The 16,586-nt window shown below is 41.0% G+C and overlaps 1 protein-coding gene across 3 annotated transcripts in view; it reads left to right on the forward strand.

Moving 5' to 3' along the window:
* Nucleotides 1-16,586, forward strand: part of cacna1c (calcium channel, voltage-dependent, L type, alpha 1C subunit) — a 148,248-nt gene that overhangs the window by 69,360 nt on the left and 62,302 nt on the right. For all 3 annotated transcript variants that reach the window (XM_058077905.1, XM_058077906.1, XM_058077907.1), the window contains exon 5: nucleotides 16,033-16,172. In XM_058077905.1, coding sequence (XP_057933888.1) covers nucleotides 16,033-16,172 — 140 coding nt within the window. The remainder of the gene's footprint in view (nucleotides 1-16,032; nucleotides 16,173-16,586) is intronic.

A 16,586-nucleotide genomic window follows, 5' to 3' on the forward strand; every position in this document is an offset into this window, starting at 1 on the left:
TGTGTGGGTTTTCTCCGGGTACTCCGGTTTCCTCCCACATTCCAAAAACATGCTAGGTTAATTAGCGACTCCAAATTGTCCATAGGTATGAATGTGAGTGTGAATGGTTGTTTGTCTATATGTGCCCTGTGATTGGCTGGCCACCAGTTTAGGGTGTATTCTTGCCCGAACACAGCTGGGATAGGCTCCAGCACCCCCTCCCCCCAGCGACCCTCGTGAGGATAAGTGGTAGAAAATGAATCGTGCAAGAATGTGTCAAAATAAGAACTCATAAAACAATAAAAGTAATTACTCTCACATATACACACACATAGACAAACAAATACAGGTCCCCCCCCCTTAGAGTTGCACGACCATGTAGTAGGGACCCCCGAAAAGAGAATAAAAAGAGAGTAGCATACTGGGTATGTGGTTTCACTCTCCTCACTGCGAGTAACTTTAAATATTATTGTCTGTCTCTTCTGTATTTCTGTATTTAAGTATCACAGGAGTTTGAACCTGACATTATTGCAGTCAAATGTCCTCTAGTTGAAAGCGTGTGGTATTAGAACATTTACTGGAGGAAAAGGCTCGGCTTTTTTTTGTTTTTTTTGTTGTGTTTTTGAACTCCCACAACATCCGTGTGGCCGTGGCGGCTGTACTTTGCTTGTCCTTTCATTTCATTTTATTGAGCAAACATATGCACTTCCTGTCGAGTGGGCACTTTTAAGCCTTCTTGCATGTTTTATTCACGGCATGTGTTGGATTTATTTGTGTTGTACACTTCAAATCTTCTATTGGATTTTTCTGGCTTGATTGCAATGGGAGTGTTAGGCAAGTGTACTGGAAGGTTATATATATGTGTGTGTGTGTGTGTGTGTGTGTGTGTGGCTTAAGTGCTTTGCAACAGGTGTGTGCTGCAGTCAGCACCGTGACAGATTAGCCGCAAGCTACACAAAAATGACTGAAGGGTGGCGTGCACGGCCCCGTCCCCGTCCCCTAAAGCCATATTGCCGTGTTTGATGTCTCCTTTGGCGACCACTGACCTTTTTAAACATGTCCGCCTGGCCCGTCAGCTTCAGTTAGGTCAAGCTATGTTACCCATAAGGCAATGACCGGAAATTTCCCGGGAAAAACACCTCTGCTACCCAACAGTCACAGGTCCATATATGGGCAAGGAGTGGGCGGTTTTATGCTGATTAGGCATATTTTTAATTCAACTTTTTCTCTTTTTAATTAAAAAGCAAACATTGTCGAATGCTTTTATTCAGTTTCCAAGCATATAGTAATATAATAAGTAATATAAGACGCATATGTAAGCAATATTATGCCACATTTAAGTAAAAAAAAAAATCTCCATCTTGTTCTTCTACCCTTCGTCCTCTCCATCCTATCTTTCCTTTGCTCCCCCTTCTTCCTTCCTGTCTTCCGCTTACTACTTTGTCACTCTCTCCATCCATTATTCATGGCGCAGTCACAGTCGGCATTAAAGGGGATGGCAATATCGCTACGGCAACGACAGCAGCAGCAGTTAGAGACGGCAGCCGCATTGGATCATGGGAAACTGGGTCACCTCCCAGGAGCAGGAGGGTGCAGGGGTGCTGGAACACACACACACACACACACACACACACACACACATACACACCTGATGGTTGTCCTACAAAGCATCAGGACAGGAAAGGAGAAAGTGAAAGTGGGACGCTTTATTAGGTACACAGCTAATGATTGTTGTTGTAGCGTACGCTAAATCACACTCAGAGTTTCTGACTGATTTAATAACTTATAAGCTGTTTGAAGTTTCGGGTTCAACTCAAATCAATCTAATTTATGTTAATATGAATACATAAATAACATAAATACGACCAGGAAGTGAAAAGACATGGAGCGGTGTAGCGTTCAAGAGATTACGCATTGAAGGGAAACATTTGGAAATAATTGGAAATAGTTCATGGTGTTATATTTGTACATTTTCCAAAATGACAACTTTATTTGTAGCCTTTTGAGTGTTAAGCTGCTGTGTGATGAGTTTTGCGTTCGTTGGAAGACGACACTGTGATGCAGACTGTTCTATTGGTCAATGACATCCTGCCATTTCCAACGGGTTGACATTGTAGACGTTAAGTGGTTAGCGTGCAGGCCTCACAGCTAGGAGACCAGGGTTCAATTCCACCCTCGGCCATCTCTGTGTGGAGTTTGCATGTTCTCCCCGTGCATGCGTGGGTTTTCTCCGGGTACTCCGGTTTCCTCCCACATTCCAAAAACATGCTAGGTTAATTAGCGTCTCCAAATTGTCCATAGGTATGAATGTGAGTGTGAATGGTTGTTTGTCTATATGTGCCCTGTGATTGGCTGGCCACCAGTTTAGGGTGTATTCTTGCCCGAATACAGCTGGGATAGGCTCCAGCACCCCCTCCCCCCAGCGACCCTCGTGAGGATAAGCGGTAGAAAATGAATGAATGAATGAACCTCCATGTACTACATATTGATGTAGTGCAGTGGCAGTTGGAAGTACACAAATGAAGTGAAGTGAAGTACACACTTAGAGTCCATCATGTAGTGTGTGTGTGTTAAAATCATACAAAATATCCGAATGAGTTAATCATGAATTGATGATCTATTTATAGTATGCCGAAGCCCAATCAAAAATGAGCTGCAGGCCGAAAATGGCTGCCAGGACATCATTTTCGGACTAAATGAACTTTACCTGAGCTCCTTTGAATGCACCACCTTGCTAATTTGCAACAAGCTGCTTTTTCAGGATGTTCCTAAGCGCAGGCAGGAAGAAAACCACTGCATGTATCGATATTGGCCGCTGGGCCTCCCACTGTAGCCTCGAACGCTACCGCTCTCTACGCTCACTACCGCTCACTACCCGTGAATAAATCATAAATAAAGTGGGCCTAAAAAGTACCGTAAAGCGCAGCTTTACGCCATTCACATCTAAACGATCCCACATCCCTCGGGAGCAGCCTCTTCATGCCGGCTCCTTTGAGGAAGGTATGGATTTAATGAGGGGAGATCAATATGGGAATATGGTCCTTTAGCCCGGAATCACATCATGACATTATCTCATTAAAACCGAGGCGTTCTCTCCATGCTGGGTCTGGCGCATGTTGGAACATCGGTTTCTATGGGAACATGGTGATTAAACACAAACAGACACACACACGTAGTGCGGTGACACAAGTGAACAATCACCTGGTGTGTGAGGACGTGTGTGTGTGTGTGTGTGTGTGTGTGTGTGTGTGTGTGTGTGTGATGCATTCAGATCCCGCAGCAGATGGTTAAATGTCACCAACGTGACTCCGGTGCATCACGGTAGCCGCAGTATACTGTATGTTGTATTGACAAAGTGATGGACTCTCCTCCTCCTCCTCCTCCTTCTCCTCTTCCTCCTCTCCGTCTCTGTGGGAGCTGCTATGTGGGTCGATGCGAGGCAGAGGTGGGACACTTTTAGATAACTTTATTAAAAATATTCCCGTCTGTTCCGCTCTCTCTCTTTTATTTGTCAGGAGAAATCTGCTGCAAATGGGCCGTTGAGAGTAGAGTAGCGCGTACCACCATTGGCACCTGTGCCACAGCTTGAGTATGAGTGATCGAAAAGGGTGATAATTCCTGATAACAATAATCATGTTTATTATTGTGTACAGTTGGAATTTTTGGAAAATTAGCTTGTGGAAAAATGTGGGAGTCATAATAAGAAAATTGTTGAAATAGTCAAAAAAAAATTAATAATAATAAGACAGCTGGGATAGGCTCCAGCACCCCCGCGACCCTCGTGAGGATAAGCGATAGAAAATTAATGAATGAATAAAATAATAATAATAAGTAAAAATTATAATAATAATAATAATAATAATAGACAGCTGGGATAGGCTCCAGCACCCCTGCGACCCTCGTGAGGATAAGCAGTAGAAAATGAATGAATGTAATAATAATAACAACAAATAATAATAATAATAAAAATAGACAGCTGGGATAGGCTCCAGCACCCCTGTGACCCTTGTGAGGATAAGTGGTAGAAAATTAATGAATGTAATAATAATAACAACAAATAATAATAATAATAATAATAATAATAATAATAATAATGATCATAATAGACAGCTGGGATAGGCTCCAGCACCCCCGCGACCCTAGTGAGGAAAAGCGGTAGAAAATGAATGAATGAATAATAATAATAATAATAATAGACAGCTGGGATAGGCTTCAGCACCCCCGCGACCCTCGTGAGGATAAGCAATAGAAAATGAATGAATGAATAATAATAATAATAACAACAAATAATAATAATAGTAATAGGTTGAAAAACAGCAGAAATGCCCAAAAAAACTGTGTAAAGTTAATTTTTGTATTTATTTATTTATTTATTTTTTTTGCGTAAAAAGTCTTCAAATATGAAATAAGCTTGCAAATTTTGCTACGCTTTTATGTATGTTAAGGCCTTCATAAATGTGTGGAAAGTCGGAGCTCTGTGCTTGGGCCCGTATAAAGAAAGTTATGTGTACAATATATTTAAAGACTAATTTTTGTGTTTTTTTAATTAGTTATTAATATCAGTTTGTGTTTTCCCCTCCAAAAATAGGCAGTTTTTCCCACTGAAAACACAAGTAGGTAATCATTGAATATAACTATGCAAATATGTAAGTATACGGTGTGTACATAAGTCCTCCATCGCCGGCTAGCCCGCCATGGTTAGGAGCGCTCCTTATAAGTAAAACATGGAGATAGATGTGTGTTGCGATGGGCTCCATTACCTCCTCAAGCATGATTAATCGACGTCGGCGTGTACATTGATCAAACCTACAACGACGCCCGCAGCCGATGTCCTCTCACGCTGAGCAGCCTGTCACACACACACACACACACACACACATGTTGTCGCTCACAGATGAGCAAAGCAGCATGAATGATGCAAACAGTAAAGCATGATGGTCTCAAGGGAAAGGAGGGGGGGGTGTCAAAAGTCTAATCAGGTGTATTGATCGTCTAATTGTGTGGCTATGACAACATTATCAACAACGATGACAACGTCGCCGCCATTAGCGATTCCAAGTCCTCCATAATATGGAGGTTTTTGCCGCCACGTCGCCATCACAGGACCGCCCCGTCTGCGTTTATGAAATGTGTGTTTCCTCCAGGAATGTGTTTTATGGAGGCAAGTCAAGGTTGTGGCGGCCGTGGAAAAAGCCAAACTGTGGCACGCAGGATGAGGGGCGACGCCGGCGCTCTTGCTTGTTTCTCTTGGATCGGTGCGGTGGCGAAAAGATCTGGCAAAATTTAAACTTGCTAGGAGCTAGGAGACCCAGGTTCAATTCCACCCTCGGCCATCTCTGTGTGGAGTTTGCTTGTTCTCCCCGTGCATGCGTGGGTTTTCTCCGGGTACTCCGGTTTTCCTCCCACATTCCAAAAACATGCTAGGTTAATTGGCGACTCCAAATTGTCCAAATTCTCCAAATTATTTCCTAGCTAGCCTTTGGAGTGTTAAGCTGCTGTGTGATGAGTTTTGCGTTCGTTGGAAGACGACGCTGTGATGCAGACTGTTCTATTGGTCAATGACATCTTGCCATTTCCAACGGGTTAACATTGTAGACGTCAAGTGGTTAGCCCGCGGGCCTCTCAGCTAGGAGACCGAGGTTCAATTCCACCCTTGGCCATCCCTGTGTGAAGTTTGCATGTTCTCCCCGTGCATGCGTGGGTTTTCTCCGGGTACTCCGGTTTTCCTCCCACATTCCAAAAACATGCTAGGTTAATTGGCGACTCCAAATTGTCCAAAATCTCCAAATTATTTCCTAGCTAGCCTTTGGAGTGTTAAGCTGCTGTGTGATGAGTTTTGCGTTCGTTGGAAGACGACGCTGTGATGCAGACTGTTCTATTGGTCAATGACATCTTGCCATTTCCAACGGGTTAACATTGTAGACGTCAAGTGGTTAGCGCTCAGACCTCACAGCTAGGGGACCCAGGTTCAATTCCACACTCGGCCATCCCTGTGTGGAGTTTGCATGTTCTCCCCGTGCATGCGTGGGTTTTCTCCGGGTACTCCGGTTTCCTCCCACATTCCAAAAACATGCTAGGTTAATTAGCCACTCCAAATTGTCCATAGGTATGAATGTGAGTGTCAATGGTTGTTTGTCTATATGTGCCCTGTGATTGGCTGGCCGTCCTCCATCACTGCCCCCCCCATTATGTGTGTGATGATGGTAGATGTTAGCCAGCAGTGGATGACCAGCCATTTGTCTCCTTTGTGGGCTCTTAATTGGCAGCCTTCCTCTCTTACCGCAAACTTGGTTGTTAAACTTTTCTTTGCTAACTTGTGTGTGTGTGTGTGTGTGTTTACATGTGTGATTTATCCTCTCATTAGCTTGTGATGTGCACCCCCCCTCCCGCTGAGTGCTGCATGTCCACCATCCCCGCCTGTGCATCATTATTACCCTTCTTTACTTGTCTATCTCGTATCATAAGGTGTTTTATTTTTTATTGAAGAAAAACATACAAAGAGGCGACATTTAGATTTAGCCAAGCAGTTGATATGTCCTAATGGCTTGAGACAGGACGCGGCTAACATGGCCGTCCTTCATGAGGACACGGCAATGACGCCAACAAATAACTCCACGACGGGTGAAATTAATGGGAGGATGTATGGAAGGACACAGACGGCTGACATATTTACATTGGAAGTCTACAAGTGTCCTCTGTCTTTTTCCACTTTCTTCCCTCCGGAGTGTGCCCATTAGTTCTGCTTGTTCGGGGTTCGATGGAGCCTGTCCCCCACCCCCCCACCCCCCCACGCTGGTGCCCTCAGAGACTCAGCTACAGCCTCATCAATCTCCCTTCGCACAGCCGGCGGGGAGAGAGAAAACTGACCCAGAGGCGGCGCGATCCCTGCCCTGAAACCAAGATGGCTGACACAGGGGGCGGGCGGTGTAAGAGGCTTTACAAGAGGGATGAGAGGGCGTTTGGATGGCGGGGCGCCGTTATCGTGCGTCCATCTTTGTTGCGATTGCGCGTGTGTGTGAAGGAGGCGAAAAGGAGATTTCACGGTGCTTTGGCAGTGCAGTAAAGGACACAGCGTTCAGGATTTAGACGACGACAACAATTTAATCCCCCCCCCCCCAAAAAAAAAAACTTGCCTGACCAAACACAGACAATAAATACGCTTTTTTTTTAAATGGTCGTGATCGTAGTTATTCATTCATTCATTCATTTTCTACTGCTTATCCTCACAGGGGACACCCTGGACTGGTGGCCAGCCAATCACAGGGCACATATAGACAAACAACCATTCACACTCACATTCATACCTATGGACAATTTGGAGTCGCTAATTAACCTAGCATGTTTTTGGAATGTGGGAGGAAACCGGAGTACCCGGAGAAAACCCACGCATGCACGGGGAGAACATGCAAACTCCACACAGAGATGGTGGGAGGGTGGAATTGAACCCTGGTCTCCTAGCTATGAGGTCTGCGCGCTAACCACTCGACGTCTACAATGTCAACCCGTTGGAAATCGCAGGATGTCATTAACCAATAGAACAGTCTGCATCACAGTGTTGTCTTCCAACGAACACAAAACTCATCACACAGCAGCTTAACACTCAAAAGGCTAGCTAAGAAATATACAATACAAGTACCGATTCATTCATTCATTCATTCATTCATTTTCTACCGCTGTTTTCGGGCAAGAGGCGGGGTACACCCTGGACTGGTGGCCAGCCAATCACAGGGCACATATAGACAAACAACCATTCACACTCACATTCATACCTATGGACAATTTGGAGTCGCTAATTAACCTAGCATGTTTTGGAATGTGGGAGGAAACTGGAGTACCCGCAGAAAACCCACGCATGCACGGGGAGAACATGCAAACTCCACACAGAGAATTGGTGGAATTGAACCCTGGTCTCCTAGCTGTGAGGTCTGCGTGCTAACCACTCGTCCGCCGTGCAGCCCCACATCAAACTATATGTCATTTAATTTTTAAGTTTATTTTATTCTTTTTTTTTACTAAATAACACATCTGACTTGCAAGTCATGTTGCCAGTTGTCATGTTGCCAGTTGTATGTTAAAAGTTGAAATACTTAGAAAGCAACTGGCGGGCCGGATTCAAACGCATATGACGCCCAGGCCATAGTTTGCCCACCCCTGGTCTATAGTTTATGCATGTTTGTTGTCGTTTTGTGTCATAATATTTTGTTAAGCGTTCCCACTTTGTTAGTCCGTCTGTGAACGCACCACAAGAGTAGGCTTTTTTTTCCTCCAGCATCTTTCAAAACATTATATGCAAATAATATGCAAATTAGCCGATTAAATCATCATCATCAAGGACAGCCAATAGCAGTTGGCAACAGTGTCAGTAAGACTTTGTGCTGTCACAACACATGAAAATAAATAACGCTGCTTTTTGCTCCTGGCTGGCTCGCCATTGGTTTGTCGGACCATGGATTGGGGACCACTGCACTGTAGGCTAGCGTGCAGCCTTAAGTTAAGCATCCAGCATTTTAAAACGAGACGCTGTTAAATATGTGTATGCACAAACTTGTGTCTTTGTGTAAGTTAGCAAGGTCTTTTTATAGCGTGTGGGTTTCAGCAGTGCTACTATGGCAACCGCAGGGGAGTGGGTGTTTGCAGTTAATCCTGTTTGGGTGTCACGGTGCCACAGCAAGGAGAGATGCTGCTCAATCTTGACCTTAAAAAAAAAAAAAAAACGAAATAAGAGAACACAATTGATTCTCTTTGACACTCCAGCCAATGATTACATCAGTAACACTTTTCTGCATGCTACACACACACACACACACACACACACACACACTTTTCTCATTCTGTCTGCACATTTTCGCTGTGTTGGGCTTTGGTCTCGCTCCACTGGGTCTCAACCAGGAAGGAATGATGGAGTCATTCTTAACAAACACACACACACTGCGCTCTCGTAGGAGATAGAGGTGTATGTTTGGTCCTGATAGCGACGTAACAAGGATTTTTTTTACACTTTGGACACCTGCTCCCCTTTGCAAATGTTTTTTTGTTTGTTTTTTAAGTTTCAAAATTTCAGGGAGCTGAAATAAGTTCATGATTTGCAGAATTAATTGAGGATAGATGAATTGCTGCATGCACAAATGGGACACATTGGAATGTTACAGCACTTAAGTAAACCATTTACTGAACTTGAATAAAACTAAAATCATGCTGTTTGGTAACAACAGAAAGGACACACACCAGCAAATACAAATAGACGGTGTCGACATTGAAAGGGTGAACGAAAATAAATTTCTGGGGATCACAATAGATGAAAATATGAGCCAGAAATCTCATATTACAAATATACAACATAATGTGGCTAGAAATATTTCAAAAATTCTCAATCAGAAATCACTCCACACTCTTTATTGCTCTCTGGTTCTACCATATCTTATTTATTGTGAAAAAAGAAATATGGGCTAATAACTATAAAAGCAATCTTCACTCGCTAAATGTACTGCAAAAAAGGTCAGTAAGGATAATTCATAATGTCGCCTACACGGAACATACTAACTCCTTATTTCTAAAATCACAAATACTTCAACTTGCTGATATAGTTCATCTTCAAACAGCTAAAATAAGGCATACGGCCAAAAATAAGCAAAAATTTTTTTTAATTAAAAAATTACAAATTTAAATAAAAAAATACAAAATAAATTAATAATTTAATTAATTATGAATTAAAATATTATTATAAATCAATAATGTCATTAATATGAATATATAAATATATTATACATAACGACAATATAATAATAATACAATATATTAATATTAATAATTAATATTTAAATAAAATTAAATAAAAAAACAAATAAATTATATTAGGAAAGCAGGAAGTGAACAAATGTAACAGTTACTGATTGTAAAAGTGCCAGATGGAGGGGTCGGATTTAATAAGCTTTGCTTCTTCCTACTCCTTTTGGACATGTGGAACTGTGAACTGATTATGTGATGCATTCAATTGTAATCTGATGCATGTTCAAATGAAATAAAACCATTACCATTACTTCGATACGTGACAAAAATAAATACAAAAATAAATAAATAAATAAAAATTGATAAAAGACATAAAAAAATTCAAAAATTATCTTAGGAAAGCAGGAAGTGAACAAATGTAACAGTTACTGATTGTAAAACGAACGTAAAAATAACGTTTTGGAAATCCAAGGAAATCCAGCTGGAATAGGTACAGATTGTGGAAGATCTAGAAAGCTCGCATGCAGTTCCTCTATAGGAGTCCACAACTCAATACAAAGCAGTACAAGCAGTCGATGTTTTAATTAAAATTAAAATTAAAATTAAAATTAAAATTAAAATTAAAATTAAAATTAAAATTAAAATTAAAATTAAAATTAAAATTAAAATTAAAATTAAAATTAAAATTAAAATATTATGAAAGCAGGAAGTGAACAAATGTAACAGTTACTGATTGTAAAAGTATCAGATGGAGGGGTAGGATTTAATAAGCTTTGCTTCTTCCTACTCCTTTTGGACATGTGGAACTGTGAACTGATTATGGGATGCATTCAATTGTAATCTGATGCATGTTCAAATGAAATTCAACCATTACATATTACCACTTCCTCCCTAGCTTATAGTCCATATCAAGCCATAAGAGATAGTGTCACACATGCACACACTGCGATTTAGTCATCTATCTTATGTCGGCAGCATCTTGATGCAGTGCAGCGTCTTCGGTTTGTCTTCATTTGTGCCCTTTTGTGTGTGTAAAAAAAAAAAAAAAAAACCCACACAATATTGTGATGAGCGGCGCTAAATCCACACGTTCACCTTCAGTGTTTCATTATCGTCTCTGCTTTCTTTTTACTGCCTTCATCTCCTTTCTCAAGGATTCGCACACGCGCACACACGCAGGCTGTCTATAGAAGATGATTTATGCTCCTGTGTTCTTTTATTTTTAGACCAATTACTCCCTTTCTCTCTCTCTCTCTCTCTCTCTCTCTCTCTTTCTTGTCATCTCTCTCCTCTTCTCTCCTTTTTGCCACTTTTGTCTGTATTTACAGACGTCCCTTAATGTTTATTTTAACTTTTTCCTTGTCTCCCTCGTACTAAAAGCAAGCCGGTCGGGTTGAATAAACATCACTTGGACTGTATTTGTCCCTTTTGTGCATTCCCCGCGCCGGGGCGGCCTGAACCCAGAACACAGCGCATGAAGACAGTGAATGAATGAATAATGAATTCAACGACAATGAAAGCTTCATGGTAATGCATTCGGTCGGCTCGCCAGGTTGCGTGCTTGTGCGTTAGCGTATTAGTGACACGTCAGACATGGACAAGTCTCGCAATTTAGACATTATTTTTATTTACTTTATTACACATCCACAATGAAACAACATGCATTAAAACGCCACCTTTGTATATATAATGCATGGGCTGGGGCTGCATGAGTGCTGCCGGCCGATACGGTTCATTGAACATGAACATGAAAACTCGGCCACTTCCTTAGCTTGTTCGGGCTCCTTGTCATGTCGGAAAAACCTGTTTCTGCTCCAGAATGTGACAGCACATGTCGGAGTCCATGTTTCCCTCTTTGAACCGCAGCTCCTCCTGTGTCGGCAGCACTCGTGCAGCCCCACACCATCACGCTACCACCATCATTATCTTGCTGCTCACTTGTGTTGCTAACTTGTTAGACTATGGGTGTCCAAAGTGCGGCCCGGGGGCTGTTTTTGTTTGATTTTTATGGACCCTTGGCACATCATAAAAATTCAAAAATAGCAAAAAATTTTTAAAAAAAGAGTAGTCGTTTTATGACAATTAAGGCAAAATATGGAAAATAAATCAAAGAAAATAAAGTCATAATATTAAGACAAAAATATTATATAATATATTAATATTATTAATTATAATATATAATAATAATTAACATTGCTAATATTATTAATATAATTAATATTATTAATATAATATATAATAAATCAATATTAATGTTGTATTATATATTAATATAATATTTGTAATATTAATATAATATTTTATATGATTTATGTTAATATTAAATACTGAAATATGTAATAAAAACAAAACAAACAAAATAAAAATACAATTGCAATTTTAGAAAAAGTTGGTGAACGTATGTATATTACAATAATGAAGTCAAAATACTATAAAAATAAAAGTATAATACTACAAGGAAAGATGTGCAAGAAAATCAAAATATGAAAATTTGTTCCAAAAAAGTGTAATGTGTAATATTTAAAATACACTTTGTCACCAATAATAATGTTAAACATAAAAAATGTCTCTGCGTATCTACATGCCTTGATCTAATGAATCTATACTGCTGCACAAGCTTTATACTGCTCCTCCAAAGTATTAGTATTTACTGTATAGTACTGTCACCATGCAACAATATCACAGTACAGTCCCAGGAAATTCATGTTTCCCCTTAATATGTAGGCAGATACCCGGTGCAGGCAGCACTCGTGCAGTCGCATAAAGATGCAATAGCCCTTCAATTAGTGGTGCATGTCCGATCAATGCAAAGGTCAAGGGTCAAGGGTCACTGAGTAGGATTATACAAGTGTAATCTTTAACGTAATCGTTGTCCGGAGCTTAGGTTTGTTAATTGAAATGGTGATGAATGTATGTTAGCATGTTAGCATGTTAGCATGGCGCAGATTACAAACAAGTGTTTTTATTTGATATTGATAAAGTATTATATTTGTTATTGTTATATGTGACAGTAAAGTAGCAATTCGCTCCACGTGATGTGTGTATACTTGGTACAGTGCTGATCGGTGTGTGTATGTGTGTGTGCTGCAGCCTGCAGTTTCCATGGTAACGTGGGAACCCATCTTGGTCTCTATGGTAACTTGTGGTTGGCACCTAAGACGGATGGAGAGAGTGGGAGTGAAAGAAGGGAGAAAGAAAGAAGAGTTGACATTGGTGTAAATGATACACTCGATGGACAAAAGTATTGAGACAATCAATGATGACCCACCCCCCACCGCCACCCCCCTCCATCAAGGGCCCCGGGCTGTCCGTCATCGCGGCACGTACAAAAACAAACGCAAAACAAAGCTCTAATCCACAACGCAGAAGGTCAAGGCGAACGTAAAGGTACGCCGGGAACGTCGATGCCGTAATCCGATTGGCCGAGCTGATGGATAGGCGGTTGAGTTGACCTATTACGCTTAACCCAATTACCGCCGCCACACGCTCACCTTTCCTCCATCTTTTAGCCTCTCATTCCTTCCCCATCGCTAACCAGATTAGATTATGGATTTTGCCCTTTTGGAGGCCGCATCGAGTGGGGGGGGGGGGGGGGGGGGGGGGCATGCTGAGCTGTTCCTTCCAGATGTTCTCCTCTTCTTCAGCGCCTGTCACTGGCAGCATCTTTTTATTATGTGTGTGTGTGTGTGTGTGTGCTAGACAGTGATGGAGAGCCATGTTTTATCATTATATATACCGGTGTGTGTGTGTGTGTGTGTGTGTGTGTAATTAATTAGACAACTCGCTGTGCGGTGAAGGGTGATGAATGTACAAACAATCAATTATTGAAAGTCTCTGCAAATGACACATGAAAGAAATAAAAGGAGCAAAAGGTGTTTCATGGAAAATCTTCATCTTTATCTCTCACCTGGAAATGAGACCTTTTAATGGGACGGACCACCTCCATGAAGCCTTGGGTCACCAGCGTTGGAAGTACAAATCAATTCAGTTTGCCTCGAAACATGGCCTGTCCAGACTTTTTTTTACTATTATGCTCATTTTCAGTCCTTTGTAATGGTAATGGTTGAATTTCATTTGAACATGCATCAGATTACAATTGAATGCATCACATAATCAGTTCACAGTTCCACATGTCCAAAAGGAGTAGGAAGAAGCAAAGCTTATTAAATCCTATCTGGTACTTTTACAATCAGTAACTGTTATATTTGTTCACTTCCTGCTTTCCTAATATAATTTTTATTTTTATTTTTATTTTTATTTTTATTTTTATTTTTATTTTTATTTTTATTTTTATTTTTATTTTTATTTTTATTTTTATTTTTATTTTTATTTTTATTTTTATTTTTATTTTTATTTTTATTTTTATTTTTATTTTATATAGCACATCATGACTGGTTCAAGACTCTTCATCCTTGTATTTAGCATCATCTGCTTGTACTGCTTTGTATTGAGGAACTGCACATGAGCTTTCTAGATCTTCCGGAATCTGTACTTATTCCAGCTGGATTTCCTTGGATTTTCAAAACGGTCTGTTTTAATGTATTCCACCCACGGCCCGCCTCCCACTACGCTGGGATTGTGCCCACAGCATGTACAACTTGTTCCGGGCATGCCCATAAAAGGAAGTCACTGAAAGCCATCCCAAACAAAAAACAACAACAACAAGGAACTCTCCCAATGTCTTATTCTCTCTTAAAATGTTTACTATAGTGTGTAATATGAGTGTAAAGTTGACTATAGGGGTGTTATTCCATGTCTAAAGGGCTCTAATAATGCCAATAACCACGTTTAGAATGTTGTAAAAAGGTATTATATGGTCTAACTACAAAAATATTGCACTTATAAATAAAGAGTCATACTTAGCGGGAATTCACGTATCGTGGTGGAAGCCAGAACCAATGAAATAAGGGAATAATTTTGTATATTTGTAATATTAAATATGACTTGTAAAAGAGGAACTGCATGCGAGCTTTCTAGATCTTCCGGAATACGTATGTACCTATTCCAGCTGGATTTCCTTGGATTTCCAAAATGTTCTGTTTTAATATATACCACCCACGGCCCACCTCTCACTACACTGGGATTTTACCCACAGCGTGTACAACTTGTTCCGGGCACGCCCATAAAAGGAAGTCACTGAAAGCCATCCCAAACAATAAAAACAACAACAAGGATGCTAACATGTGTGTGTATATTATGTCTTATTCTCTCTTAAAATGTTTACTATAGTGTGTAATATGAGTGTAAAGTTGACTATAGGGGTGTTATTTCATGTCTACAGAGCTCTAATAATGCCAATAACCATGTTTAGAAGGTCATAAAAAGGTGTATATATATATATATATATATATATATATATATATAACTACAAAAATATTGCACTTATAAATAAATAGTCATACCTATCACGGTTGAAGCCGGAACCAATGAAATAAGGGAATAATTCTGTATATTTGTAATATTAAATATGACTTGTAAAAGACTAAAGCAGCCAATATGTTTGGGTAGCTGAAGGTTAAAGGCCAAGGTTTTATATTTCTTCAGGTTTCTCCTCTGGTTCCTCCCACAGTATAGTCTGGTGAGATCTGGTTGACCTCTTAGCCTCAAACCTCTGGCCCAGCGCGAGTGTGCGCCATGGGAAACCACCAGGACCCATACAAAGGGTCAGCGCGGACAGATTGATGGATGAAACCAAATATTTTTTTTTTATGAACCACCTCCAAGGGAGAGCGAGAGAGACAGAGTGGGTGTTTTTTGTATCTAAAAATCTCCATCAGTTCCTTGTCATGTTATTTATATGAGGTGTACAAAAAAGTACTGTCATGTTACGCAATACCCACTTCTTTCTCTTCCTGGAGGCCGTTTGGGGCCATTTCCCAGGACCCCCTTCTCTCTCAGTCGGGGGTCATGGCTGTGACAGCAATCTCAGTAAAAGTCTCGTACACGCAGTTAAAACAGGAAGTGAAGCACTTAGTTTAAACAAACCAAACGGACATGGACGCAAACAATAATAAGCACATTTATGATATCCTCTCAAGGGATAATAGTACATAATATGCTTTAGAGTACTGTGATTGGCTGGCGACCAGTCCAGGGTGTACCCCGCCTCTCGCCCGAAGACAGCTGGGATAGGCTCCAGCACACCCCGCGACCCTCATGAGGATAAGTGGTAGAAAATGAATGATAATAGGAGTACAATAGTAGTACATCCTTGGTTGTACTGTAGCTGGTATACATTATGGTGGTCTGGGGATGCACGAGTGCTGCCGTCATGAAAAATGTATAAAACGGTATAAAACGTTTTCTTTCGCACGTGTCTCTTTGCAGGAGCGCGTGGAGTACCTGTTCCTCATCATCTTCACCGTGGAAGCGTTCCTGAAGGTGATAGCCTACGGCTTACTCTTCCACCCCAATGCCTACCTGAGGAACGGATGGAATCTGCTGGACTTCATCATCGTAGTCGTCGGGTGAGTCGGCGATGTTTCGGCGTTTTTTTCCCGCGCTGAAACTCGGCAATGAGTCACAAAGTCGTCTTTCACTGTTCGAAAGCCACGCTAAATCTGGGCCTACTGTGGCTTTGGTGAGCCTTAAACTGATTAGTTTGTTAGATTGTGATAGCAAAGCCGCGCTCTGGTTTTTCTTTATCTGCCACTCAGCAACTCTAGCCCATCTGCTAAGCCTCTGTATGTGTGTGTGTGTGTGTGTGTGTGTTGGCTAGCATCATAGTGCCAGCGCCTGTGGCATAAACACAACCTGTACCACTCTTAGACTCTTATCTAGCCTTTCTGTTTGCACGTCTGGATCTTTTCATGTCTGGATTGAGAGGCTTTAGTTGTGATGACACAGTTTTTCAATGCAAGAACGTGTTTTGCATGCATGCA

The sequence above is a fragment of the Doryrhamphus excisus genome, chromosome 7, assembly GCF_030265055.1.
Source record: "Doryrhamphus excisus isolate RoL2022-K1 chromosome 7, RoL_Dexc_1.0, whole genome shotgun sequence".
Taxonomy (NCBI): Eukaryota; Metazoa; Chordata; class Actinopteri; order Syngnathiformes; family Syngnathidae; genus Doryrhamphus; species Doryrhamphus excisus.